The sequence below is a fragment of the Lygodium microphyllum genome, chromosome 20, assembly GCF_053477565.2.
Source record: "Lygodium microphyllum isolate KBCC chromosome 20, Lygodium_microphyllum_v1.1.10, whole genome shotgun sequence".
NCBI lineage: Eukaryota > Viridiplantae > Streptophyta > Polypodiopsida > Schizaeales > Lygodiaceae > Lygodium > Lygodium microphyllum.
The window spans coordinates 38,632,311-38,659,253 of NC_141154.1; the positions used below are offsets into that span (position 1 = coordinate 38,632,311).

Below are 26,943 nucleotides of genomic sequence, written 5' to 3' on the forward strand. Positions count from 1 at the left end.
CCTCATGAGAAGTGATGGTGAACAAAGCTCTTGTGAAACACCTGTTAAAGACATAAGTGGCACAAAGAATAGCGTCGAACCAAAAAGAATTTGGTAAACTCTTACCCTTCATCATGCATCTTGCCATCTCCATGAGCGATCTATTCTTTCACTCCGCTACTCCATTTTATTGTGAGGAGTAAGGGATGATGCATTGATGATGAATACTTTGAGATAAAAGATACTTTGGAAACTATTTAGAAAGAATTTCACCCAAGTGAGCCTCGTCTATATAAATATATAGGTGCAAAGGATCCAAAGAGCGACTTTCCTTCCACATTGATTAAAGTTTGGTAGATGTTGAAATCTCGGAGCTCAAGTTCACTTCCAAGTTTATGATGGGCTATTTCTTGATAGAGAGCAAGATTGGCTCCTAGTCCAAGCTCACATGAGAGAACACTTTGGCACTTTGGCCAGAGGTAGGGAATCCATGGTCATGTATGCTCATAGGCATTATTGACATGATAATCATGTATACTATTACAAGGCACTGTTGACAAGCATAGAGAGCTACTATGATTCTTCTCTATTTTCAAGAGATGGTATGATCGACATCCACATCATGTTCTTTCCAAGGCACCTTGGTGGTCGCTTGATCACCCACTACTTGGGTATCCATGGTCCTATTCTAATGGTCTCTGTTGTATGGACTTTGATGGTTCCTTATCATTGCATCATTGTATTGTGTTAGATAACTCATGATCTAAGAGAGGGTTTTAGTAGATTAGTCAGCTCATCAGTAAGTCTATGCATGTGTTGTGGGTTGGACATACTATCATGCATTTCTTTCTATAGGTGTCTAATTTATTGGGGCCTAATTTATGGTTGTCTGGGCATTTTACCTAATCAACCTGCATATTTTATTACTATTTATGATGGCAGACTTTTTGTTGGTTTTGGTATATTTAATGTCTGGCCCTCTCCAACATAGTCATTCATTACTTGCAATCTTCCAAAGTAGGTCCTGTTGGAGAGGAGTCAGTGCCATACCAGTGCTCACATCAGCCCAAACAACTCACTATTGTATGTGATTGTCTCATGTTTGGTATATGGATTCCATTTCCTTTGTCATCTTCCTCCATCAAATTTCATCATTTCCTACCACCACTTCAATGCCCTCACTGCCATGGCATTCACACAAGCAAGGGGTGGCTGTTTGCAGCCTTGTATTGCCTTCAGATCAAAGTGTTATTCCTTCAGTTTCACACATGTTTCTTGGCCAAATGCCCTACAATCTATTATAGAGGCATGTCGGGAGTGCTCCTTCCAACACTCTTGTGATCATCCCCCACATTCTAATCATTCCTTCCCTTTCAATGCCAGCACTCCATCACCTTCTTCCATCTTCTTTCCGTATACGTGTATGACAGAAAACTATACTACGTGTATGACAGAAAAGTACATGGTAGGCTCTAAGGCTAAGAGTGTGTGAGACTCTACCAATTCTCTTGTAATGAACTGTTGTCTCTCGTATTCCCTTGCTCTCTTTTGTTTTCTGAATTCTTGGTTAATTAGTGTTATTGTATGTTAGAGGGTGGACAGCAAAAAGTGAACAGATAGCGGGCACTCATTCAGCCGTAATCCATGCTTGCTTCTGCGCTCTTAAGACGGCCAGCCAACAAACCAGGTTTGCAAACCTTGAAAACTCTTTCATCTCCAAACTATTCATATTGCACATTTCAGGGCTGGTAGATGAATGGAGAGGGTGAGGGACTTACGTGCAGGTCGTAGTCGATGGATGGAGAGGCAAGGTCGAGAGGAGACGCGACTAGACTGGTTCTCTTGTGCAGCACGAGGGGACTGTGGTTGTGGAAGACATTGCTGTCTGCTAGTCGAAAATGCAATGCCCGTCTGCTGCCCCCGGGCGTACAGGAGGCGGCAGGAGTCGGAAGGCAACACAGGGACGCGCTCATCGCCTCCATGGTTGTCTGGATGGCGCAGAGATGTACCTCTCGGTAGTCGAGAGGCTCGTGCGAGCTATTCTTCAGCAAGTAACAAGGACCCCAGGGTTGCCAACGAGTGTTATACACAACTGGCTGGAGCGCCTTGTGGTTGCCCCGCTCCAATATTTCCTTCATGGGAACCCATCCTTTTGCTCACTCGAGTCAAACACTCGAAAAAACTTGATGAGATACCTAACGATGAAACCAAGGGAAAGTGATGCAAGTTGTCGGACATTCTTAATTCAAAACCCACAATTAGGCAGCTTTCTGGGATCTTATCCTTCAATATGATGCACATTCAAGTGAATGAGGTCGAATCTCCCACCATTAATCTCAAATTTCATACATTGAATAAAAAACAAGGATACCCTAAGAGGCTTGTCCATATGTCACTAGAGCCCCTCCCCACTCGGGTCAAATAGAATTTATGGTGGTGGAAATCAAAGTCATGATTATTGGAGTTGTGACAATCAATCCAATTGGTGCAAGAAATCGAGACTTCAATAGACTCCAATGATGTCGAAGCTGAAACAAGTTATAGAAGTACCACTCTAATGACTTCAAAGTCTAAAAAGTTGCAAAAGGGACCCCTCATATCACTTCCATTAACTATTCCTCTCATGTCCATCAAGTAGACCATGTGGTGGTGACTCTTTATTGTTAGATATGCTCAATGCCCCACCCTCATAAGCTGCCACCACCATTGATCCATGGTGCTCTAAGTTGTAATGCCCCCGTTATGAGGAGAAGCTATCTGTGAGCACAGACATTGGGTGGGTCCTAACTTGTATGTCAAATGAGGTCTATGTGATTGGATGGCAAAAAGGTGACCTTTGTGGATCTAGCCTTTGGGTTAGATAGAGTAGTTATGCTGGTAGCAACTCGAGGCACAATGCATCAAGTTGCAGGATATGACCCCCGACAATAAAGGGAATATTCCTTGGCTGGGAAAGATTCATATTATGGTTGAAGATGCTGACTAGACTACCTTCCCAATCTATAAAAGGAAAACCTTTCTAAAGCCATCATCAATCTATCTTTCACCCAATCAAAGTTCTTACAACTACCCTTAACCTCTTCGCCTATCATCTATCTAGATCACCATCTAAGCGTCACAGTGGAAGCACACTGGTGGATAGAGCCATCTTTGTATCAATTCATTTGAAATTAAAGCAATATTTGTTCTTCTCATATTTGCTATGTGTTCTCTAATCCTTGCTCATATTTTATTTGCTGTGTCATGTAATTTCTACATTCACCATGTGGTGGTGATACCTCTTGTCCTCTTCCAGCCCATTTATTATGCATTTGATTCTCCACCATGTGGTGGCAATATCTATCGTCTTCTTCCTTATATCCTTTCACACTCGAATTCGTGTATTTTTATGATGTCTACTAATAGCCACAACTTTATGCAAAGCCAATTAGCTTCACCTTATGAAAGTTAACTATCATAGTTCAAAGAGGTCACAAGGGGACTAATGGTCATTAAAATTTGAGGTTTGGTGTCATGTGAATTATTACATTTTGGCAACTTTGGAACTTTTGGTGAGGACTTTCACATTTCAAAAACTAGGGTCACTCTAGTTATCATAGGATCTAAAACTTGCAAATTATGAATGTTTAAGTCTTTTATATGAGCTCCAAAATGTACTTGTGTTGGCTTCAAGGCCTTCTACCCACATCTTAAAGGCTTTCCATAGGTTTGAATTTTGCTTAAGAAGGATTCCTATATGGGCATTGACACATTGTTGAAGCTATTTTTGCTACTAAGGATAGGTTTATTTCTTTATATATATATAATTCATATTGTTTATCATCACATGTTTCCCACTTGCCTCCCCACCATAGAGTGTCTTTAGTATTAGCACTAAAGTTTTGAGAGGGGCTCAATTCAAAAAGTTTTAAACTAGTTATGCCCTATTGTTTTTGACTTGGTACAAAATGCAATATTACATTGCCTTTATAGGTCTTTAAAAAATTCATGCACCATCTTTTTACACAGTACACAATGGTATATAATGTGGCCTCCCCTAGCCTTGAGGGCATTTGTGCCCCATCTTCTACCACATTACAAATTGGGATGTAGCATTATCCCCCCATGTCTTGGGGGCATTCATGCCATGAATGATTATGTGTGCACTTCCACTAAATTACTTATTCATGTATAGTGAGGGTTCATCCTCACCTATTCAACTTTATTGATGAGCATCTTGATGGCTCTCATAACTTATTGAAATCTCTTCTCTAGCTATTTTCTAAAGCTTCTTGTCTCTATCGTCTTTCTCTTTATCTCCACACCTTGAAGCCAAGGTTCCTCCAATCTTGGTCATGGTTTTGCTTCTCTCAAGTAAATCATACTTATGGTTCTTCCAAGCTTGCTGATGGTTTTGCTTATCTCAAGTAATTTGTATTTGATATTTATAGCCACATTGAACATAGTGCTCAAGACCTTATAATTGAGTATAGAGTTTGCAATAAATAGCAAGAATATGCTCATGTTCCTAATCCCATGGATTAAGGACTTAAATATGGCGCAGTTAGTCAATGTCTCATTCATAGGAAACCTTTTGCTACACATAGTCCCTTACTAGCTCATCATTTCTCTGTTGAAATCCATCAACTCTACTACTAGAATATTATTGCAAATAGACAAGGAAAACGATTTTGTGAAGAGTGGCTTGGTCGCATTATAGTCTAATGCAATGGCTCGATCTATTATATTAAAGGGTTCCTTTCCGTACTAGTTAGACATAACCAAAAGGTTTTGGCCATTTGGAAGACTAGCAAATGCACTAGTAGTGTCAGTATTGCATTCAAATTGATCCACAAGTTCATGCACATCCCTATTACCACTAACATATCTAATCTCGTTGGCTATAGTTGGTATCCTACTACTCTCATTATTTGTTGGATCTTGTAAGCTTGCATGTTGTCATCATTCATTCTCCTAGTTGTTATGTGGATTCTCAAACAATAGAACTTTTTCTCAATAGGTCATTTTAGGATTCATTTGGAGTTGCTTCTCTACAAAAACAAAATGTGACATTGGTAGAATCTTATGGTTTCAAGATAATCCTCTCGCTTCTATGGTTCTAGCTACCTTTCACATTCTTGCCTTGTATTGTTGATCTAAACAAACCATGCTTTCTCCACTCAATTCCATGAACGCAAAAAAGAAAGAAGGCTTAAAGCTTGTGATAAACTCATTGGATTTACCTTTCTTTTCATGGCCTAATCTACCCAAAGGAGCTTGATGGCTTCATGATCTAAGAAGCATGCCTACTCAAGCTCTCAAGATACCATTGCGTGCTATCACCATTGGTTCATTCTCCCAGTTGCTATGTGAATTCTCAAACAATAGAAAAATTTTAAATGGGTCATTTAAGGAGTCATTGCATGTTGCTTTTTTGCACAACATTGTGCAACATTGGCAGAACTATATTGTTTCAAGATAATCCTCTCTCTTCTACGGTTCTAACTACCTTTCACATTGTTGTCTCATATTATAGCTTTGAACAGACCATGCTTCCTACTCAATCCCATCAATGCAAGAAAGCAAACAAGGCTTAAAGCTGAGAGGTAGAGCTTAAGTGAACGCACACAAGTGAAAGCAAGAGCTATGGCAAATGGAGCAAGAGAGTGAGAGACAAAGAGAGAGGCATTGTATATGGAAACTCCAACAATCACAATATGTGACTAGCCTTCCCTTATTCAATAGTCACTCAATGAATAAAGAATAAAGTGACAATCATGGGCGCCCGCCACTTTCAATGTATAGGTGTGTGGTCATGATGTGTGAAGTAAATGCAAGGCAGCATAGGCACAAGCACCTCTGACTTAAAGGCAAATATATCTCTAGTGAGGAGAGAATTAAAAAAAGTGACAAAGTACAAATGTACATAAAGCACAACAGGATGAGGAATGGACATCTAAGAAACAACACCTTTAGCAAAGTGAAGACATGCCCAAACACGAACTTTCTACTATCTACATGTCCTGCATAGTTGGAGTCAATGTAACCCATGATTGTAGTATCTTGGCCCCACCATAGCAATTCAAACCTTATGCAAATAATCATCAATGAAAGTCACAAAATACTTTGCACCACCTAGTGACTGACAAGGCATGGGACCACATACATCAAAATGAACAAGAGCCAGAGGCATACCCATGTGCGTAATGCCAAACTTCTTATGAGAACTGTGTGTCTACCTACATAAAGACAATGATCAAATGAATCAAAACATTTATAGTGAAGTGGCAGAGGATACTCCAAATGAGAAAGCATTTTTATTCCTTTTAAGGACATGTAGTCCAGGCGATGATGCCATAAAAATACATATGGTATGTTAACTACAACCAATACATGGTCAATAGACCCATACTTAAGCAAGGGATAGAGGCTGCCAACATTGGCACGTCAAGCAAAGATAAGATTTCCACAAGTAATCTTCCATGTGGAATCACCAAGGATACATGATATTATGCATCATACAACTGTTGCAAAGAGTAGGCATTTGGTCAAAGTTGACGGAACATGGCATACATAATGCAAAACAAAAGTACTGCCTAAAGTAAACTGGAGCCGAACATCCCCAATGCCAATGATATCCAATGCTAAGTCATTTCCCAGTTTAACAGAACCTATTGTGTTGCGATAGGAATGAAACGAAAATCCATATGTAGGGTAACATGGAAAAAGCCCCCAAATCAAGCAACCAATATAGTGAGAAAGTAGACGAGACAGTAGCCAACTGACTAATATCAAGAGAAGAAGTTATTAAGATGTGATCATCATTGGGCTTAGACTCCAAGGTATATATCTCTATAATTTTCATGCTGGAATTACTAGGCACAATGCTTCGATCATTAAATTTATCCTTGCATTTTTCATTATACTTATCATTGCATATCTTACAGCATCATGGCCTAATACGATCATGCTTCCCACAGTAATGGCATGTAAGAGAGGCCTTATGACCATGAGACTTACTGTTTGTTGGTAGAGACTCACAGTGGCCTAATATGATCATGCTTCCCATAGTAATGATCGCCACAGTAGACAAACAGCCAAGAAAGCAAGCTCGCATTGCCAAGGATATCTAACTAGCAATAGGAATACAAAGAATGTAACTAGCAGGAACTAAGCATAGACCACCAATACCAATGATTGTCACGAACTCAAAGTATTAGTAAACCATGCATTCCATAAGCATATACATCACTGACAAATTGTTGAAAAATGTAAGTGTCCATATTCAAAGCATACTAAATCAAATTAGCCTACATGTAGTGGTAAAATATGTCCAATAGCATACAAGAGAGCATATACATGAACCAAGAGTCCCACTATCTCGAAAAACTAAGCTCAACTACATAAAGAATCCAAATCTGTAGCTCCCATTGATACAAATCCAAACACCAAATGAGCAATCCAAGCTCAATATATCAAGTACATGACTATTTAGAATCCAATATATATTCAGGAATATGAAACCCAAGTAAGTCTTCAAACTCGTAATGTCAATGCCTAAAGCAATTGAAGCGTAAAGCCAAAGCTCCAAATCATCCAATATAGCTCGAATCTGAGTGGTAAAGCCATCCATAATCATATTTGGTCCAAGTATCAATGTTATACATCAATGCATATAAGTGACATACTCGAATAGCATCAAGTCTCAATAGGCATAAAGTTATTGTTAATAACTTGATGTCCATACTATTATTACAGTAATGAAATTTTACAAAATTGAGCCAATCGATCTTTAACCAATCTAAGTAGCATCCCAAAGCATAATCATAACATCCCAACACCAAAATAGCATTATTAAGGGATTAAATTATGCATAATGGATCTCATTGTTTGCTATCCAAACCTGAACTATTTTGTTTTGTGTGAATCTGAGTCACTACAAGGAATTGGGCAATTAGCGACGCCGATTAGCGACGGCGGATATTGGCGTCGCAAATAGCGACGCCAATAGCGACGCCGTAGGAAAAAAAGCACGGCCGAAACCCGAGCGCCGTTTTCATTTCTTTTGCTTCGACTTTTGAGAGCGAGAGCGAGGGAGAGAGCGAAGGCTTTGTGAGAAGGAAGGAGAGGAAGAAGACTTGCTGCCGCCACCGCCGCCGCCATCGCCGTTGTTCGCGAAGGAGAGAAGGAGCCCTCATTGCAAAGAGAAGCCGCCCCACGCTCGCCATATCTCATTGGTGAGTCTCCCTCTCTCTTTCTTTTGCTTGTTGAAGGTTTAAATCGTTCTCTTTTGCTTGTTTAGGAGAGGAAATGAAAGAGAAGGAGAGGGAGAGGGAGAGGGAGAGGGAGAGGGAGAGGGAGAGAAAGAGAAAGAGAAAGAGAGGGAGAGTGCATTCTCTCTCTCTCTCTCTCCCTTTTGCTTGTTTAATGTTTAAATTACTTTCTTTTTTGCTTGTTTAGGAGAGGAAACGAGAGAGTAAGAGAGAAAGAGAAAGAGAAAGAGAAAGAGAAATAGAGGGAGAGGGAGAGGGAGGGGGAGGAAATGAGAGAGAGAGAGAGAAAGAGAGAGGGAGAAGGAGGGAGAGTGGATTCTCTCTCTCCCTCTCCCTTTTGCTTGTTTAATGTTTAAATCACTTTATTTTTTGCTTGTTTAGGAGAGGAAATGAGAGAGAAAGAGAGCGAGAGGGAGAGGGAGGGGAAGGAAATGAGAGAGGGATAGAAAGAGAAAGAGAGGGAGAGTGCATTGTATCTCTCCCTCTCCCTTTTGCTTGGAGGATGTTTAAATCACTTTATTTTTTGCTTGTTTAGGAAATGAGAGAGAAAGAGAGATAGAGAGGGAGAGGGAGAGGAAGGAAATGAGAGAGGGAGAGAAAGAGAACGAGGGGGAGAGGGAGAGGGTGAGAGAAAGAGAGAAAGAGAGGGAGAGAGAGAGAGAGGGAGAGAAAGAGAGGGAGAGGGAGGGGAAGGAAATTTAAGATAATAGACTTATTGATAATGGTATGCAATGTGCTTTGCCATGGGCCACGTACATTGGTAACTCTTTAAGATGGCTTAAAAATGGTCAATTCCTTCATAATGTCCAAGTAGGGGATCTAATTGTGATATGCATAATTCATTGTTTTTGTATTAACTTTATAGGCATGCCAAATTAGAAATCATGCCAACTAGTCAACGGAAGGACTAAAAGAAAATGATACCCTAGCTAATGGTCATTAAGGTACTTCATCAAAATGAACCCAAAAGTATTGTTATAGAAGAAAAAACCCTTAAATTGAGTATAGGATAATTTCTCTTAGGCCTTATGACTATGAGTAGAATTGATTGAAATAAATTTTATTACTATAGTTATTAAATTTCATAGATGGCGCGCATTAATTTTAAAATGGATTACTTATACTCAAAGCCGAGATATAACAAATAATTATCTACCGGGACAAACAAATCCTTGAGCATGATACAAGGCCGAGATATAACATCGGAATATCTCTCAACTACTATATGCAATGCAAGATTTATGGTCAACTTGCAACTTGACGTACATCTCCATAAAGCTATCCATTTAAGCCTCGTTTGCTGTAATGTAGATAAGATGGAAAACGAAGAAGGTCTTATTGTTCAAGACCGCGAGACATATCTTAATTAGTGTGTCCCATGTCCTTGCTCTCAATGCAAGTTGGCAATTAGACGAAAACGCCGATTGTCTATAGAACACGTACGACGATTTGGCGAGTTTTAATCTGAGATCATTGATCAGGCGATTGCGGATTTTCAGCAAACGGTAATTTGAAGTTAATATTAATCATGCATTGTACTCTCAAGCTAATTGAAAACCATACACAATAAGATTGGGTCTTGTTGGCAAATTTTCTATCCAGGGGGGTGATGTCTCGACCCAAGGGGGAGTGCACCCTTTGCGGCCAATTAGAAGAGTTCGTGGACGTGCGATGGATGGATTGCAGGAGCCAATCGACTACTCGCAAGGCCCATCTATACCGTCAATGCCAGAGGAGACAGACAACCTTCCCGACCTGCCTACAATCTTGGAGCCTGAGATGGAGGCAATGATCGATGCATTGATTCCCATGGATGTTGAGACATCTGACCCGCTTAGAGAGGAAGCATCCATACCATTATATGATGGGTGCCGAGTATCTCGGTTGAAGACATTGCTTGCACTCTTAAGTGTGCAAGCAAAATACGGTTGGAGCGATACGAGTGTGACTGAGTTATTCAGGTACCTTGCACACAGGCTTCATTGTTTTTTTTTTAAACAGTATTATTGCAAACATTTGTGCTTTTTCAAGGTGTTATGATTTTTTTCAGGTTATTGAAATATCATATATTGCCACCTGCAAATACCATGCCTGAGTCTCGTGATGATGCACGACATGTTTTACGGAAGCTTGGCATGGACTACAATAACATCCATGCATGTATCAACGACTGCATATTGTTTCGAGATGAATACGAGACTATGGAGACATGTCCAAAGTGTGGTGCTCACAGGTATCGACAGGACTTGCAAGGGCAAACCATCCCTCAAAAAGTTCTCAGACACTTTCCGCTCATCCCCCGCATAAACCACATGTTTCGCACGTCTGCCATGGCAAGCTTGACAACCTGGCATGTGCAGAATAGGTCCACGGATGGAGTTCAACGAATATCAGCGGATTCGCGCGCATGGAGCCACATTGACTCTACCTTCCCAGGCTTTGCGCGAGAGCCAATGAATCTTCGGCTCGGTCTCGCCTTGGATGGTGTGAACCCATTCGGTCTGCGCTCGACTTCTTACAGTGTGTGGCCTATAGTGCTTGTCAACTACAACATCCCTCCATGGCTTTCTACGAAGAAAGGACATCTCATCCTTAGCTTGCTCGTCCCGGGCCGCTACAAAGTAAAAAATATGGACATGTATCTTCGTCCATTAGTCGATGAGCTTAAGATTTTGTGGGAGGAGGGGGTCACGGTGCAAGATATGAGCAGGCGCGATGGTCGACGGTCAGCCAACATTCGAGCCATTCTCATGTAGACGATGCATGACTTTCCGGGATTGGGAGAGTGCTCAGGTGAGCAGACCTTTGTTCTCGCTGGTAATATCTATATTTTATTTCATTCAATCAAGTATTCACTAGGTCATGGATCGCCTTATAGGTCTGGTTACCTCAGGTTATCATGCATGTCCATTGTGTGGGCCACAGTTAGACTCCCGAAGGTCACGAACCATGAAGAAGATGGTATATCAAGGACACGCCGCTTTCTTGCCGGAGGATCATGAACTCAAGGAAGGTTTTCTTGGACGACCTCCAGCACGTATGAACGCTGCAAGCTGGTATGAGCTGAAAATGGTAAACCCGGAATCACATCCAAATGGAATGCGACGGCTCTCAGTTTTCTACGAGTTGCCATATTGGACCCACTTACAGATCAACCACTTGTTGGATCCCATGCATATTTTCAAAAATGTGGGCAGCTTGCTATGGGACCACATCACAAGAAAGAGAGACACTATAGGGTCACGAATGGATTTAAAGGAGGTAGGTAAGATGGAGGCGCTTTGGCCACAATCGAGTGCTGAAGGGGGAGTGCAGCTTCCTCGCGCTCCCTGGGTTTTGTCTACCAAAGAAGAGCGCATTGTGAAGCAAGTAATCAAGTCTATCCGCACTCCGACGGGTATGATGCGTTCTCTCAGGTCCGCATTTTCTAAAGATGACCAAATGTCTGGGCTAAAATCCCATGATTGGCATAAGATATGTCAGGTTTGTGATTAGAATGGATTGTAATTAGCGTGGGCATTTTGCAATTTGAAAAGTGGCCATTATTCATAATGCTTTCTCATTTGTGGCAGTTTGTCCTACCGATCGCGATCGCAGGATGCCTTATTCCAGAAATTCGCGGGGCCATTTACACGTTGACTTTGGTGCAATGGATCTCACAGAAAGAGATTAAGACGTCCTCTATTGAATCCGCAAGGCGGGGAGCAGTTGAGACGGTCTGTCTCTTTGAGAAATACCTGCCCACTAGCATGCTCACGATACAAGTTTACCTTCTTGTGCATCTTGTGGACGAAGTGGAGATTGCTGGACCTGTCCATACGCGATGGATGTTCTTCCTGGAGCGCTTCATGAAAACCCTGAAAGGCTTTGTGCGACAACGAGCTCGTCCAGAAGGTAGCATGGTGGAAGGTTGGTTGGTGTCAGAGGCGTTAGTGCATATCTCACAATGGCTACCAACGGTGGAACCAGACAATGAAATGCTATGGACGCTGAAGGACGATGATAGGGTGACTGGAGATGTGGTGGTTGGAAATGGGGTAGAAAAAAGAATGGATGCCTCAATGGAAGAGAAGGTGAATCGCTTTTGTATGTTGCACCATGCCTCCATGGAGACGTGGCTCGCCAAGTACCAGATTGCAAGGCAAGATCGAGAGGAAGCGCGAGCTGAATTCTGATGCAGTACGCGTCACCGACCGATTCGATATCCCGAAGGCATGGAGGAGATGCCGCGGTTTATGTCAACACGATGGTTGCATGGAGCCTTGACCGTAGCATCCAGCGAAGGGACAGAGGTCTCAATGGAGGAGTGGGAGTTCTCGAGGGGGTGTAGTCCAAAGGTAATGAGGGGTTTAGAATGTGTCGTATCTAAATTTGCTTACTACATCTAATTTGAGTGTTTCAATGTGCAGTACAAAATATATAGTGCATCGTGGTCGCGCGGACGGCATTTTTGGGTGGAGCGTATTGACAAAATGCGCTCCACAATGGACTGTGGTGTCATGGCAAGGTTTGAGCAAGAGAGCCGGCGACGAGCAACGGATCCGAACACGGTTGTGGATGAGATGGAATATTTTGGGAACTTGCAAAGTATTATTACGGTGGATTACCGTAGCTTCTCCATGATACTATTCGATATGCAGTGGTTCAAAGTGGTACTTGGAGGAGCTGGAGCAACAGTTCGACGAGGTCCATCTGGATTTCTCGAAATAGATTCCGAAAAAAATGGACGGATTTGCGCGACACCTTTGTGTTGCCGGCCCATTGTGAATAGGTACAAATAGTCATTTGCTTGCTAATTGTAATACGACATGGTTTATGTCACAATGGTTTGAACTCGCTTTGTAAGTGTTTGTGAACATGTAATCTTCTATCCAAACCCCCGACAACCTCGATGGTGGTATGTTATACCTTCAACTCCTCGAGGTGCGAGAGTATATGATCAAAGCGATGTTCCAGGCATAGATGAAGAAAATATGCAAATAGAGGGATCGATATTACAAGGGGTGGAGACCACCGCAAGCTTGGAGCCCGCATCGGCTAACAATGATGGAAATACAGAAGTCGTAGAATTTTTTGAGAACGAGGCAGACTCGTTCTTTTGTGGTGACATGTCTATCGACCTTCCAATGTATGCAGAGTTGTGTCAGGAGATTAACATGGGACCATAGAATACTTCATTCTTGGAGAATTGTATTACTCAATTCGTTGTTTAGATCTTCCATAAAGGTAGATAAGATATGCACTTTAAGAGGGATTTTTCAAAAATGATTTATATTAATGTGCTTTGTATAGTTTAAATTGATTATTCTAACATCATTTTTTATCTGTGCAGGTATCGACATTTTCAGGATGAGTCAAGGGATGAGCGACGAGGAGTTTCAGGACATGATGGCACGCATGTCTCCAGATCAGCTCGCGAGATTCAGAGAGATGGCAGATCAGGAGCTGTCTCGTTCTTCGTCAGGGCGCTCTGCTAGATCAGCTTCAGCGCGATCAGATGCTTCAGCTTCGAGCAGACGATCTCGACGCTCGCGACTTGGACCAGAGGGAGGGACTGCGACTGCAGGAGGATCAGGGGGGTGCTGCTGTGGAGACATGGACGTGGTGTCTCCGTCTCGTCATTCAGCTGGAGCTGCGTCACCTCCAAGATTTGTCACACCTGTGGGGACGTCCACTCCAGTTACTCCGGCTTTTGCGCAGCCGTCGGCAGATGGCACGCCTTTTGGTGGCACTCCTTTTGGTGGCACCCCCTTTGGTGGCACCCCTTTGAGTGGCACTCCGGGAGAGGGTACCCCCGTCGGTACACCGGATGTACAGGGGTCTCCTGGATATGCCCAGGAGCGTGGACGGAGATGGGAGAGGGCCCATCTTAGGCAGACTCCTAGGGGTTATGGATACCTAGTGGATAGCAGGTCAGGAGCCATCATCATGAATGATGAGGGGAGGAGGGTGATGGCTCGCATGAGGGAGTTGTGCCAACAAGTTTTTCGGCACAACGTCCTGGATCATTGGAGGAACATACCGGAGGGGAGCAAGGACTACATAGTAGCATCCTTGCACGAGGAGTTCCCGGTGCCAGCCACAGTAGATAGATTCTCTACGGGCTGGATGATGGATTGCATGCGTGCATACATGTCACATAGACGATGCGACGCACGCAAGGCAATCAAGAGTGGGGCTCCAAAGCCCGAGTGGTTAGATGCAGACGACTGGCGCCGACTGAGGGAGGAGGCTACAAATTCGCCAGGACGTTGGAGTCAGCAGCGAGAGGCGGCGAGGGCACGAATCGAGGCCGGATCGGTGCATCATCTTGGGAGTGGCGGCCATAGGACATATTTGGAGGACTTTGTAAGTTTCTCTTTTGTTTTGCTTGTTTGTTTTTTTGAGATATTCTTTGTACTGACAATCATGTTTCTAACAGTTAGCATTTTGTTTTCTTTGCAGCACTATGTTACAAATCGCGATCCGCAAGGCCTTGAGACTCGATATGCAGAGAGGCACGGTCTCAGGGCATTGATCGACCGATTGTATAGACGCGGCGGCCCTGTAAGTCACTCATCTTTCTTGTCCGTAGTTACCATGAGATATTTGAATGTATTATTGTATGGTGGATTGATATGTTGTTTCTTTTTCTGCAGAATCCGTTTGATGCTCCTTTGCAGCGGGACGAGCTTTCGGGGGACGAGGATTTGTAGCTCGCCCTTGGATCCTTAGAGCTCACACACCTTTAGTTTTTAGTCGCCTGATCTATGTAGACATTTTCTATGTATTAGTGATATCGTTTCATGATTGTACCAATCGCATTTTATGTGATCATGTATTTATTTAATGTATCAGTTTTATGATTTCAGTATACATTCTTTTTGTTTGCAAACGCTTTGTATACAGCAGTGCAGAAACTATTTTGTATGGCTCTCATACAGCACACAGTGCTCCACAAATTTTTTTTTCTCTGTTACCATCGTTATTTGCGTCGCAAATTTACTGCTCGCATCGCTATTGGCGTCGCTATAAGCGTCGCAAATTCTTTGTAACCGTCGCTATATAGCGACGATTCTATGGCGTCGTCAATAACGACGCTTTTTGCGACGACGGGGGCAACTTTTGTTGTTTGTATTTTCGTCGCTTTAAACGTCGCTATAAGGTCTATATCTTGTAGTGAGTTGAAGCAAAGGATAAAGAAGCTCCTTGAATGGTTGGCTCTATACTAGTTGAAAGGTAAAACTTGAGTGAAAGCACACAAGAAAAAGTAAGAGCTATGGTATATGGAGAGAGAGAGAGAGAGAGAGAGAGAGAGAGAGAGAGAGAGAGAGAGAGAGCATATATGGAAATTCCAATAGTCATAATGTGTGGCCAATCTTCCCTTATTCAAGTCACATAAATAATAAAGAGTAAAATGATAGTCATGGGTGCTCTCCACCTACAATGTACAAGTGTATGGTCATGGTGTGTGAAGTTAATACATGGCAACCTAAACACGATGCCTTTACCTCCACAAAAAGCTTGTAGTAAACTCATCGGATTTAGCTTTCTTATTGTGGCCTAATCAATACGAGCTTGATTGCCTCATGATTTAAGGAGTGTGCCTATTTAAAGCTCTCAAGATACCTATTTGATATGATATACCTTCACATTGTCACCAAGAAGACTAGAGACATAAGAGGAAGAAGAATTGATGCTAGAATAGAGATGAAGCTTCTCTTGTAAAATTATATGACATGAGCAAACAATACATAATATATGCAAATTAGACCATAATTGAGATTTTTTCTATTTTAAGCAAAGTAATACAATCATGACATTGCCTACTCATATACTTGCATAGTGAAAGCTCAGATGTTGATCTAAATAGATTATAGGTGAAGATATTAAGGCTTGCTTGATGAACTTTGAGGTGAATGGATGATCATGGTTCTCATAGGTCTTCCTTGTTCATAACCTGCAAAGATGACCATACATTTCTTATTCAATTTCATAACATTCAACTCGATCGACATACCATATTATTGGCCTTCGCTAGTCAATCATGTAATATTCCAAGGATCATTCACATTGCACTCGCACTCGTAAATTTACATTGCTTGTGGGCGTTATATGCACATGAATAGACTAAAAATATACAAAAATAATGTTAAGCCCATCACAAACAAGTAGAGAAGCAAGGGAATTCCCAAAAAAATCGATCCCATCAAAAGCAAGTAGAGAAGCAAGGGAGTGCCCAACAGAAGGGAGGATTAATTGTTTTGTCCATATCAGTGGATATTTGTGTAAGCTAGATAATGTGATCGATTAAAGCTGAGAGCTGGGCTCACTCCCATGCAACTTGTAACATTTTTTGTGGTGCAGAGTCTCACTTAACTTCTACACTTAGGGAGATTAAGAGCCCAATGCTATGATACATTGGAACTCGAGGGCAATATGCATTAGAACATGAGAGGAAGAGATGAGAAACTTTAAAACTTAAAAAGATAAACAAAAAATAAAATTTAAAAAGCACATGAGAAAATAGAAAATGACATGGGTAAATCTCTTTGGAAAGGTCGGGTGTCAAAAGAAGTGGTCTAAGTTGGAAGGAATGTTGTTGTGACTATCGAGAGAGAGAGAGAGAGAGAGAGAGAGAGAGAGAGAGAGAGAGAGAGAGAGAGAGAGAGAGAGAGAGAGAGAGAGAGAGAGAGAGAGAGAGAGAGAGAGAGGCTGTCATGTTACAGTGTAACTGAAAGCACAACCTAGTCATGAGAGCATAAGTTAAAAGCAAGGCTCCAATGGCACTGATATGCTACATAGGTGACTATTTAATAAGGTTATTCCAATAGAATGGGAGAAAGTGGGAATCAAATGGTATCATCAAATGCATGCTTGAACATTGACAATTGAACTCACACTAGGCAATGGAGTCAAGAAGGGCAAACATCCAAAAGTGGACTTGGCCTAAGTGATCTAGGAACAAGAAGAAGGAGAGAGAGTGGAGGAGAAGATTGGTTCTATAATGTAGCAAAGCCAAGGTGAGAAAATTTGGAGGATTTGGAAAAAGGAGTGTGTTTGGAAGAAGAAAGCATTGAAGGAAGGTAGCACATGAATAGAGTGCATAATTTAATTCAAAATCATTATAGCATCTCAATAATGCTTTGAGTAGCACAATTATTACTTTTTATAGTACACTTTTGGTGGCTTCTTCAACCATTTGAGTGCAACCCGATAGTATCCTTTTGGTGGCTTCTTCAACCATCTAAGCATAGCCCAATTGGAATCAAATGCATTTATAGACTTAGCATGCTTTCATTCAAATGCCCCTCCCCAAAACGAATTGAATGTTTTTTCATCTTAGGAATTAAATGACCATTGCTAAAAACCAAGCTAGTGGAATGGAATGACCTTGGAATCAAAATTGATTGCCTTGAGAGAGGAAGAACAATCTATAGCCTCGAAATCAAGACGATAAATTAAACACTTTTATTTGAGGGCCCCCCTTAGGGTAGGATCAAACTCTTCAAAAGCGATTGATGGATTTGCACCAATGAAACAACCCTCTTCTTCTTCTCGAAATCAAACAAGATATTTGGATCCACTATTTGGAGTAGTAGATGCCCAAAGGGGAGGTTCAATCCTAGTCAATGGTGCCATGCCTCCTCTCCACAAGCCAAGTGCAAGCAATCTCACTCCAAAAGAGCTCAGCATAAACCCCTCTGATTAGCACTACCTCAACCAGTCCCTATTGAACCTCTTGCAAAGATACAAAGAAAGAAAGTTGCCAAGCAATGGACCATTGAAGACACGACTCAAGAAATTGTTGATCACGAGACAAGAATTTCTCTCAACAAGTGTTCTAACAAGTATGGGATGAGTGCCTCAACGATGTTAAATTAGCAAGAGGGGCAAACCAATAAGAAGGCAAAAAGGACCAATAACCATGCTAATAGCAAAAGAGGAGGCAACTCTTTTGAGACTGGTGTTTCAAAAAATGTGATTCAAGCCATGGAGTATATGTTCTTGATGTGAAGCTAAAGGTCACTAAAATATGTTAGACCAAACATATAATTTTCAGTCAAGGGATTCTTGGGAAGAGTTGGTGGGAATGCTTTCACAAGCGACATCCATACTTGGTGTTTCAAGTTAGCAAACCCTTGGAGCAATCTAGGGCCATTAGTTTTTGACCAAAAAATTGTAGTGACCTTCCATGAGAACTTGAAGGCCCTTTATGAGCAACACAATTACCCCCCAACCAACATATGGAATACAGATGAGACATGATTTCAAGACTCTAGAGATAAAGGCATGAGAGTGCTTGCATGGAAAGGCACAAGAGCTGTATATGGGATGACCACTGACTCTAGGGAGTGGATGTCAATTTTATGTTGTGTTAATGCAATTCTTGGATACTACATCTTCAAAGGGCTGGTGGAAATTATATCCAAGATTGTGAAGAGGGAGCAGTCATGGCCATGCAAGAAAATCTTGGATGATGAGGGAGTTGTTCCATGCATGGTTGGACCATTTCCATAAATGTATATATGTTGGGTTGCAAGGTGTTTGTGAAATATACACTTAAACATGAACTTGGAAAGTGTCTATATTTTAATAACTATGTCATAATCAAATTATCATTATATTGTGAACTCAACATAAAGGTTTCATTCTCGTGTATCGTCCCTATCTTCCTGGATATGGATGGGCACTTGGTTGTGAATTTGGCTAGATATTATCTTGATGGGCTATACATAAATAAATTACTAATGGGTGTTACATAATGTATTCTTCTAGACAATGCCCTAATATGCTAATTATTTTGTATTGTTTGATGGGATAGGACTATAAAAATGTTTTACTACAACTTACAAATCCAATACCGGCATTTAAAGTAACAAAATTGTTCGTGGAAAAAATTGTCTACCTCATTGATATTCACGTCACTAATAGTAACATAATAGATTTATCACTATTCAAATTAGTGATGCAAACTATGACCATTGTAAAGTAAATTTTTTATGTAAACAACGAAGGTTGTAGAGGGAAAAAAAGGGTGGTAGGACAAGCAACCGTGCCACTCTTCTAGCTATATAGACTAAATATTCATGTATAATTCATTTGCCAATGTAACATACACCTAACATTCAAAAATTGTGCATCAGGATTCACCAAAAACAAGGAATCCATTGATTGCAAAAGCTAGATATAATCAATATGAAAAAGTACTACTCAATGAGATTATTCATCACTTGCTTAAGCCCAAGAAGAAGAGCTTCACTTCAAACTTTCATGGCAATCACACCTTGAGGTATGCATTAATCACATTGATCTTTTGCTTACTCCATTCTTCCAAACTTATCCAAGACTTTCTAGGAGAGTGTTTGGGCATTTGTAAGAGTCTCATTGTGCCTCTCCATCAACCACATTAGTAGTAGAAGCCTAAAGAAACTAATGTGATTTGCACTAGGTGACTTGGCTGCCCTAATTGCCCCCCATTTTCTTGTAAACTCTAACTACACTAAATAAGGGGGAAAAAACTCCCCCTACATAGGATAAAGATAGCAAATACATGCATGGAAGGGTCTATATACATTAATAAAACAAAAACATCGTATATAAGGTTAGCATACTACATCTCCAATTTGTTGTAAGATGAGTGACATTTAAATTTTTAGATTGAGGTTCCATTATGAGGGTTTGAGTGCTATCGGGTGATCCTTAAATTAGTGTGAAGTAAAATATCATCAGCAGCAGCTTGAGAATTAAGGAAGAGCAAGGTGACATCTTGTTGTGTCAACCTACATATATTGTAATCCCTATTTAACTAGCATGAACTGAGAGAAGAACTTGGGGAGATTTCTAGGAGATACTATGCATGCCAAGGTTGCCTATGTGTCTAGGGATCAACATGCTTTCAAGAGGGTTGTGTTGTAACCTACATATTGTCAATTAATTTGATGAGGCTCGAAGGTTGACAATGAAAATGCTTAAGGAGCTAGAGCTATGTTTATTGTTTGGGGAACTGTGCAAGCTTTATGGCTGACCATTATCCATGATAGAGAGAAGCTTTACATTCCATGTCTCTATGGGGATTAGGAGGGCTATCTTTTGCAATAAGCCAAGCTACACATATGGGTTGTTGGTCATGTTTTAAGGCATGGAATGATTCTCGTAGTTCATGGAGTGACATGTTATGTCAAGACCTAGCTAGTGTGTTTTAAAAAGGAAATATTAGTGCACAAGATGAATGTGGTTAATGAGAGACTCAATTTGATCTAGGCATTTGTGGTACCACAAGCATGGCCATGTACTCTGACTTTCTTGATTAGGACATTTGACTAAACCATCTACTCAACCACTTGATTTAACTTTACAATAAGATCATTATGTCTAATTGAATGCCTAGTCTCATGTTTACAAAGTGTTGCATTTAGCATGCTATATGCACTGTATTCATGTGATTACTCTTCATCATGTTATTGCTCAAGTATTGTTTCACATCCCTCTTTGATTTATTGCTAAATATCCTCATTGACTTTCTTCTTTCCCTTATTTCCAGCTAGTTCTACTCATTGTCAAAGTGCAACCCAAGTATACCTCTTGTTACAAAAATGGCTATAACTTTTCTCCAAGATATTGAAATGTGAAACTTTTTGGTTCAAAATGAGATGAACTATCTTTCTTTGCTTAAAAATCAAAACCAAAATATTTTGAAAACATTCTTTGCTATATAGATGAGTCCAATACCTTGTAAATTCATTTTTTTGACTTCTCAAGTACCCGTGTTTCCAAGGCGAGCTCTCTAAATCAAACCTAAATATGACTCGTAAGCATTGAATACCACCTACAATCACGTAGGTAAGCCCTATACAAACTCTAAAATACCATGTAACATCTTTAACAAAAAGTGAATTAGTACTACCAAGAAGACCTTGATATCTTCTTTCTCTATAACAAATTGTAAACTTGTAAATGACATAAAATAGTCTATAATACCTATAAGTGGCTGAAATTTTATCCCAATAAATGTCCAAGCGTTATATTACTTTTGCAAGTACTTATATTCTACTAATAAAGGCTAAAGGAACCTCAAAACAATCTTTAATCCTTATAATTTGACCAACCTTGTTTGAATGCTCTTCGCCGAAGGCTTTCAATACCTCCACTCGCAATACCTGTGTGAGGGATAAGCCGACAAGTCAGGCTCCCTACATAAGCTTCAAGTCATCAAGAGAAAGGCCAAAACCCCATTTAAGATCTTTAATAGTTGGGGGGGGGGGGGGGGGGGGGGGGGGGTCCCTCCTAACATTCACCTTTTTCCTTTAATGGGTTTATACATGGCAAGAGCATTCTACTCTTTGAAAACATAGATGAAATGCATTATTGAAATTATTTTTTCAACCTTTGATATCAAGCATACATTGATTGTTGATATAAAAATTAAAAATGAGAATTGATGGAGGGTCCTATCAATTCAAATTAGTGATTCACTTATTGAAATACTTAACATTTACAATTCATTCTTGGATACAAGAGAATAAAATGATCGAATTAGGCTTATGTATTAAGGTAAATAACCCCTTCCCTCTATCCGTTTCTCTTATTATCTTCATCGCTATCATTCTCTTTGTGTCTCTCATGTTTCTCTTCCCCTCCCCCTCCCTCTATTTTTCCTCCTTTTCTTCTCTGCATACCCTACACACAGACACACACACATGTATATCTGTCTCTCCCCTCAACTCCTATTTTTCTTCTCTCCCCCTTTTCCTCCTCTATCACTATTACCCTTTCCTCTCTTTTTTCCTTTCCCCTTTATTTTCTCTTCCCCTCTTTTTCCCTCTATGTACATATATATATGCTCTTCCCTCTAGTTTCCCTCTATTCCCCTTCACTCTCTTTTTTCCTTTCCCCTCTATTTCCTCTCTTCCCCTCTATTTCTCCCTATATACGTATATATATGCTCTTCCTCTAGCTTCTCTTTCCTTTAATTCTCTTCCCCCTCTCTTCCTTTTTCCATCTCTCTACATTTCTTCCCCTTCCTCAATTTCTCTATTTTTCATCTCTCAACCTCCATTGCTTTGAGTTCTCCACCTCTTTTTTGCTCTTGTTTACATATCTATAAAATACCATGCTTAGGGTTAGATATATTTTCTCTATTTCTCTCTCAGCCTCAATCTTCCTTGCTTTGAGCTCTCCACCTTTCGTGCTCCATTTACAAATCTGTAAAATACCATGCTTAGGTTTTGATATATTTTTTCTCAATACAGAATTACCATTAGCATCTTTTATTTGCATCACTATTAACATCATTATTTCTCTATTTCTCTCTCAGCCTCAATCTTCCTTGCTTTGAGCTCTCCACCTTTCGTGCTCCATTTACAAATCTGTAAAATACCATGCTTAGGTTTTGATATATTTTTTCTCAATACAGAATTACCATTAGCATCTTTTATTTGCATCACTATTAACATCATTATTTGTGTGCAGTGATGCACATAATAGTTCAAATAAACACTAATAGTGATGACAATAGTCACACTTCAAAATACAAACAATAAAAATTGACTTTAACAAAAAGATAGGACTAACTAAGGCTAAAACTTAATGCTTCAACTTGAAGCATACATTCACAAAGATAAATGTTATTTTTCATTTTCCAAATGCAAAGCACCTAATTTTCAAATAGAGAATCATGCTGTTAAAGGAAAATACACAATATAACACAAAAACAACTTACACTATACCCCTCAACACAATTAAGCTAAAATCACAATTAAACCATCTTCAATCTTTGTCCTTTTCTCCCACTTCTTATGACATTAAGATCCATTTATAAGAGGGAGAAGAGAGGGGGAAGAGAATTAAGATCCATTTATAAGAGGGAGAAGAGGGGGAAGAGAATAAAACAACATTTCTTCCCATACTAACAAAATGGGAGGCATCATTCATGTAAACTAATCACATTTTACAATAATGGCTTTAAAAAAGCAACTACATGAAGATAATTTCATTTCTCTTCTATCTTCAAATCTTTCGAGGTGCACATCAATAAGAGTGAGGTAATCGGAAGATCCTTATATACACCTAGCCACTCCTAAATACTAACTCCTTAGAAGACTAGACTCTCTTTGTCCCTCTCTTGGAAGGCCTCAACACATCACAATTTAAAACTTCACTAAAAGGAGTGATTGGCTCAAAGGAAAGGCCTTGCATATGCACAAATCCCTTAGATAAGCATGCAAAGTTCAAGATCAAGAATTTTCCTCACTCAAATAAGCATGCAAAGTTCAAGATAAAGAATTTTCCTTGACAAGTGTGTGCTATCCTAAACTTTGCAAATCTTCATCTAAAAACTTTTAATTCCTCAACTACTTGGATAACTAAATCACAAAATTACAACATACATTTTTCTCTTACTATATACTATCACAACAAAGAAGTTATGATATCCTAAAAGTACTTAAACAACATACCCATCATAAAGCAAGTAACATGGCTTTGAATTGGTCATCAAATTTTAAAAACAAGTCCTCACCCACTAGTAAAGTCAACATGGGGGGGAGCATAATCTTTCAAAAATCAAGGATTAATATCAAATCCCTTTTCAATAGGGGCTCTAAAGGATGCAATATGTACATTAATTATGTCCTATCTTAAATCTTACAAGAGTCAATTTCAAGCATCTTCCAAATTGGTTGTCAACAATTTTGACAAATTCAAAACTCTCCTATACTATTTGAAACCTAATGCATTAAGGTCTAGTATGCAATTGTTTTCCAATAATGTCATTCAAAGAATCAACATGCACATCCAATACATTCTACAACAATTTACTTTTCCTCCACCTTCCCAACAATGGTTCTGACAAAAAATTAGTTCAATTTTACCTTCAAAAAAGCTTAACAAGAACCTTACCAATGGTAAATGCACAACTAACAATTTAATTTTCTCAACCTTCCCAACAATGGTTTCAACAAAGCAACATGCAAATTAGTTCAATTTTACCTTCAAAAAGGTTTAACAAGACTAAATTTCAAACGACAAGGTTTAACAAGACTAAATTTCAAACGACCACCACCATATTAGTTCATCGTGATTGTATCATTTGCTCAATGCTCACAAGAGTTCTTACAAAAAAACATACATGCATGGTGTGTGGCATATGTACACATGCATGTTTCGAGAGGCTGCATGAATGTATTTATATATACGAGCACGAATATGTTTATATATATATATATATATAATATTATATAGGAGCACGTGATATCTCACATCGTAGCTGCTGGAACTTGCAAATAAAACGATGGTTCTCTTTGGCTTAAATATATTTTGAACAAACTATCCCTTTCACGGCCATTGACCCTGGAGGCCTGAGGAATATCTCAGGCTATCACGATTCGCCACTGTGGTCGATTATCTCGACCACTCGTCAGGCCACGAGTCTTGAGGAAGACAGAGCTTTACATAATCTTCACTATATATATACTGTTACACGACAGACATGCAGTTTACATAATCTTCACCACTGTTTCACGATAGACATGCAGTCCACGCCTCACCACTTATTCACGACTGTTTTGATACTCAGATATGCGGCGCCATTCATACAACAGTTGTCTAAAAGTGCGACCAAGTTTATTAATAAGAAAGCAATTACATGTTAAAGAATCCTTGGTGCTTCCACACCAACAGCATAATTTGCTATACAACCAACCCCTTGATATCTTTAGTACCAAGGGTGTGCTGCCCGCTGCATGGAATGTCCGCGCAGGAAAAACCAGCATGAAATACCGGCTCGCGGAAACCCTAATTACCACCTGCAACAACCATATTAGCGTGATGCATTTCCAGTGACCCCCTTTACAAACACAAATATTGATGGTGATCCCATCCTGATTAAGCACATAACAATCCAAAAGAGAGGTATATATACCTCCCCAAAAGAGGCAAATTTAAGGAGAGGACACCGAGCCTGACCTCATTGCTATGATATATTAATCCGTGCCATCCGTACTGTATTGCGCTCCGACCGACAGGCCGGATCAAATCGCACAAGAAGAAAGGAGGGAGCTCCCTTCTTTCCAAGACAGGTAATAAAGAAGGGGTAGCAGCTGCAGCTCCCACTTCAAGCAAGCACTCGCATGGCTGTCTATTGGTCATGTCATCAAAAAGCTCCGGCCATAAGTGACAAATTCACATTCTCGTGGCATTCATATAAGTACAGCATGAGACAAGCCAAGCAGGTGAATCCTTGAAATGGCAGCTGATGCAGTCACACCCCCTACCGGTGTTGGAAAGAAGGAAGCTCCAGCCAGTCTTCTTGGCATGATATAAGACTCAGTAAGTACACAGACAACTTGACATGATATAAGACTCAGTAAGTACACAGACAACGACCCCTATTGCGTACACATGGCTTTTCATACACTAGTAGAAAGCACAGACGTAGAACGCAATATACTGCGGCTATGCGGCATGAAAAACCCTAGTTGCAGGCGCGCTGGCACATGACTACCTAAGCAGAATCTGCAGATACAAACAGATCACAAGCGACATGTGCACATCGTTAGAATCGAAATACGTCATTGCACATAAAGACATCCAATATCCGTGTTATCTAATCTGATAACAACATTGACGACTTTTGTGGGGGAGGGCGGTTCGAAAGACAGACGACAAACAACGGGAGCATGCCTACGGCTGCGGACACGGGAAGAAAGAATTTCCAAATAGATCCAAATATCGTGATGCGTGAAGAGTTACCCTAAGAGGAAAGAGAAGGCGAAGACGAAAGCAGCACTAATACACTATCGATGAGAGAAGGCGGGGTGGGTTGGGGGCCGGGGGAGTGATTCTGAGAGTGTGAGACAGATCGATAGATGATCTCTGAGGCGGTTTGCTTATATAGAGGAGATCGAGAGGCACGCCATTGCAGGACGGTTAAATCAATCCATTTCAAAAGGTCCTCTCTCCCTCTCTCTGTGCCTCTCTCGCGCGTCTTGTCGTCTCTTAGAGCTGCGGGAACTTGCCTTCACATCACTACACGCAATCCGATGGCGCCATGCATACACAAATATGCTGGCGACATCCAAACACACACATACATACACACACACAGACTCTCTCTCTCTCTATCTATCTCTCTCTCGGCTACCTACAATACGGGTGATGAGACTAGACCCCCGCCCTCTCTTGTGTGATAATTCACAACCTTACCTCCTGACTTTCAGTGCCCCCTCCCTGATCGCCTCCCTCCTGATCCCCAAGTCACCTCACACTAAAACACCCACAGCAGACCATCAGTACACGGAAATGGCCTCTCGCATGCCTGAAGCCTCTGTACTAAAGCCCTGTCCCTTTACTGCGGGGCTATGATAAAGCAACATTACACGAACTGCTAGTAACTAGATCCCCCCCCTCCCCGCCGCCCATATACGACTGCCCATTCGTTCGTCTATCTAGTATCTACATAGGAAACTATGAACATCATACCAGCCTATGCCCTTAGCATAAGAATTCTTTCAAGTTCTACTATGATCCAGTTCAGTTAGCCTTGCAGGACAGGTCGTTATTATCCACATAACAGTAATATAATAGTGCGACATTTCAATCCGCTCATGGATTCACTACCCATCCTTCAAATGTGCGTCATTAGATTCGCATACACGTACTTGTGTGAGATGAAGGCATGTGATTATATACTGCTAATGAAAGCGCAAAAAGAAAATATCAGATTAGCCATAAT

General features: G+C 40.6%; 1 protein-coding gene and 1 pseudogene across 1 annotated transcript in view; one reads left to right on the forward strand and one right to left on the reverse strand.

Moving 5' to 3' along the window:
* LOC148018851 (putative transferase At1g60990, chloroplastic) overlaps positions 1-6,157 on the reverse strand; it is a 124,689-nt gene extending 118,532 nt beyond the window's left edge. Inside the window, exons 1-2 of the mRNA XM_087701267.1 lie at positions 6,125-6,157; positions 1,758-2,016 (exon numbers count right to left, since the gene is read on the reverse strand). Of these exons, the coding sequence (XP_087557393.1) occupies positions 1,758-2,016; positions 6,125-6,157 (292 nt within the window). The remainder of the gene's footprint in view (positions 1-1,757; positions 2,017-6,124) is intronic.
* An 11,588-nt stretch (positions 6,158-17,745) lies between these two features.
* Positions 17,746-18,691, forward strand: LOC148018852 (uncharacterized; annotated as a pseudogene).
* Positions 18,692-26,943: the final 8,252 nt, after the last annotated feature.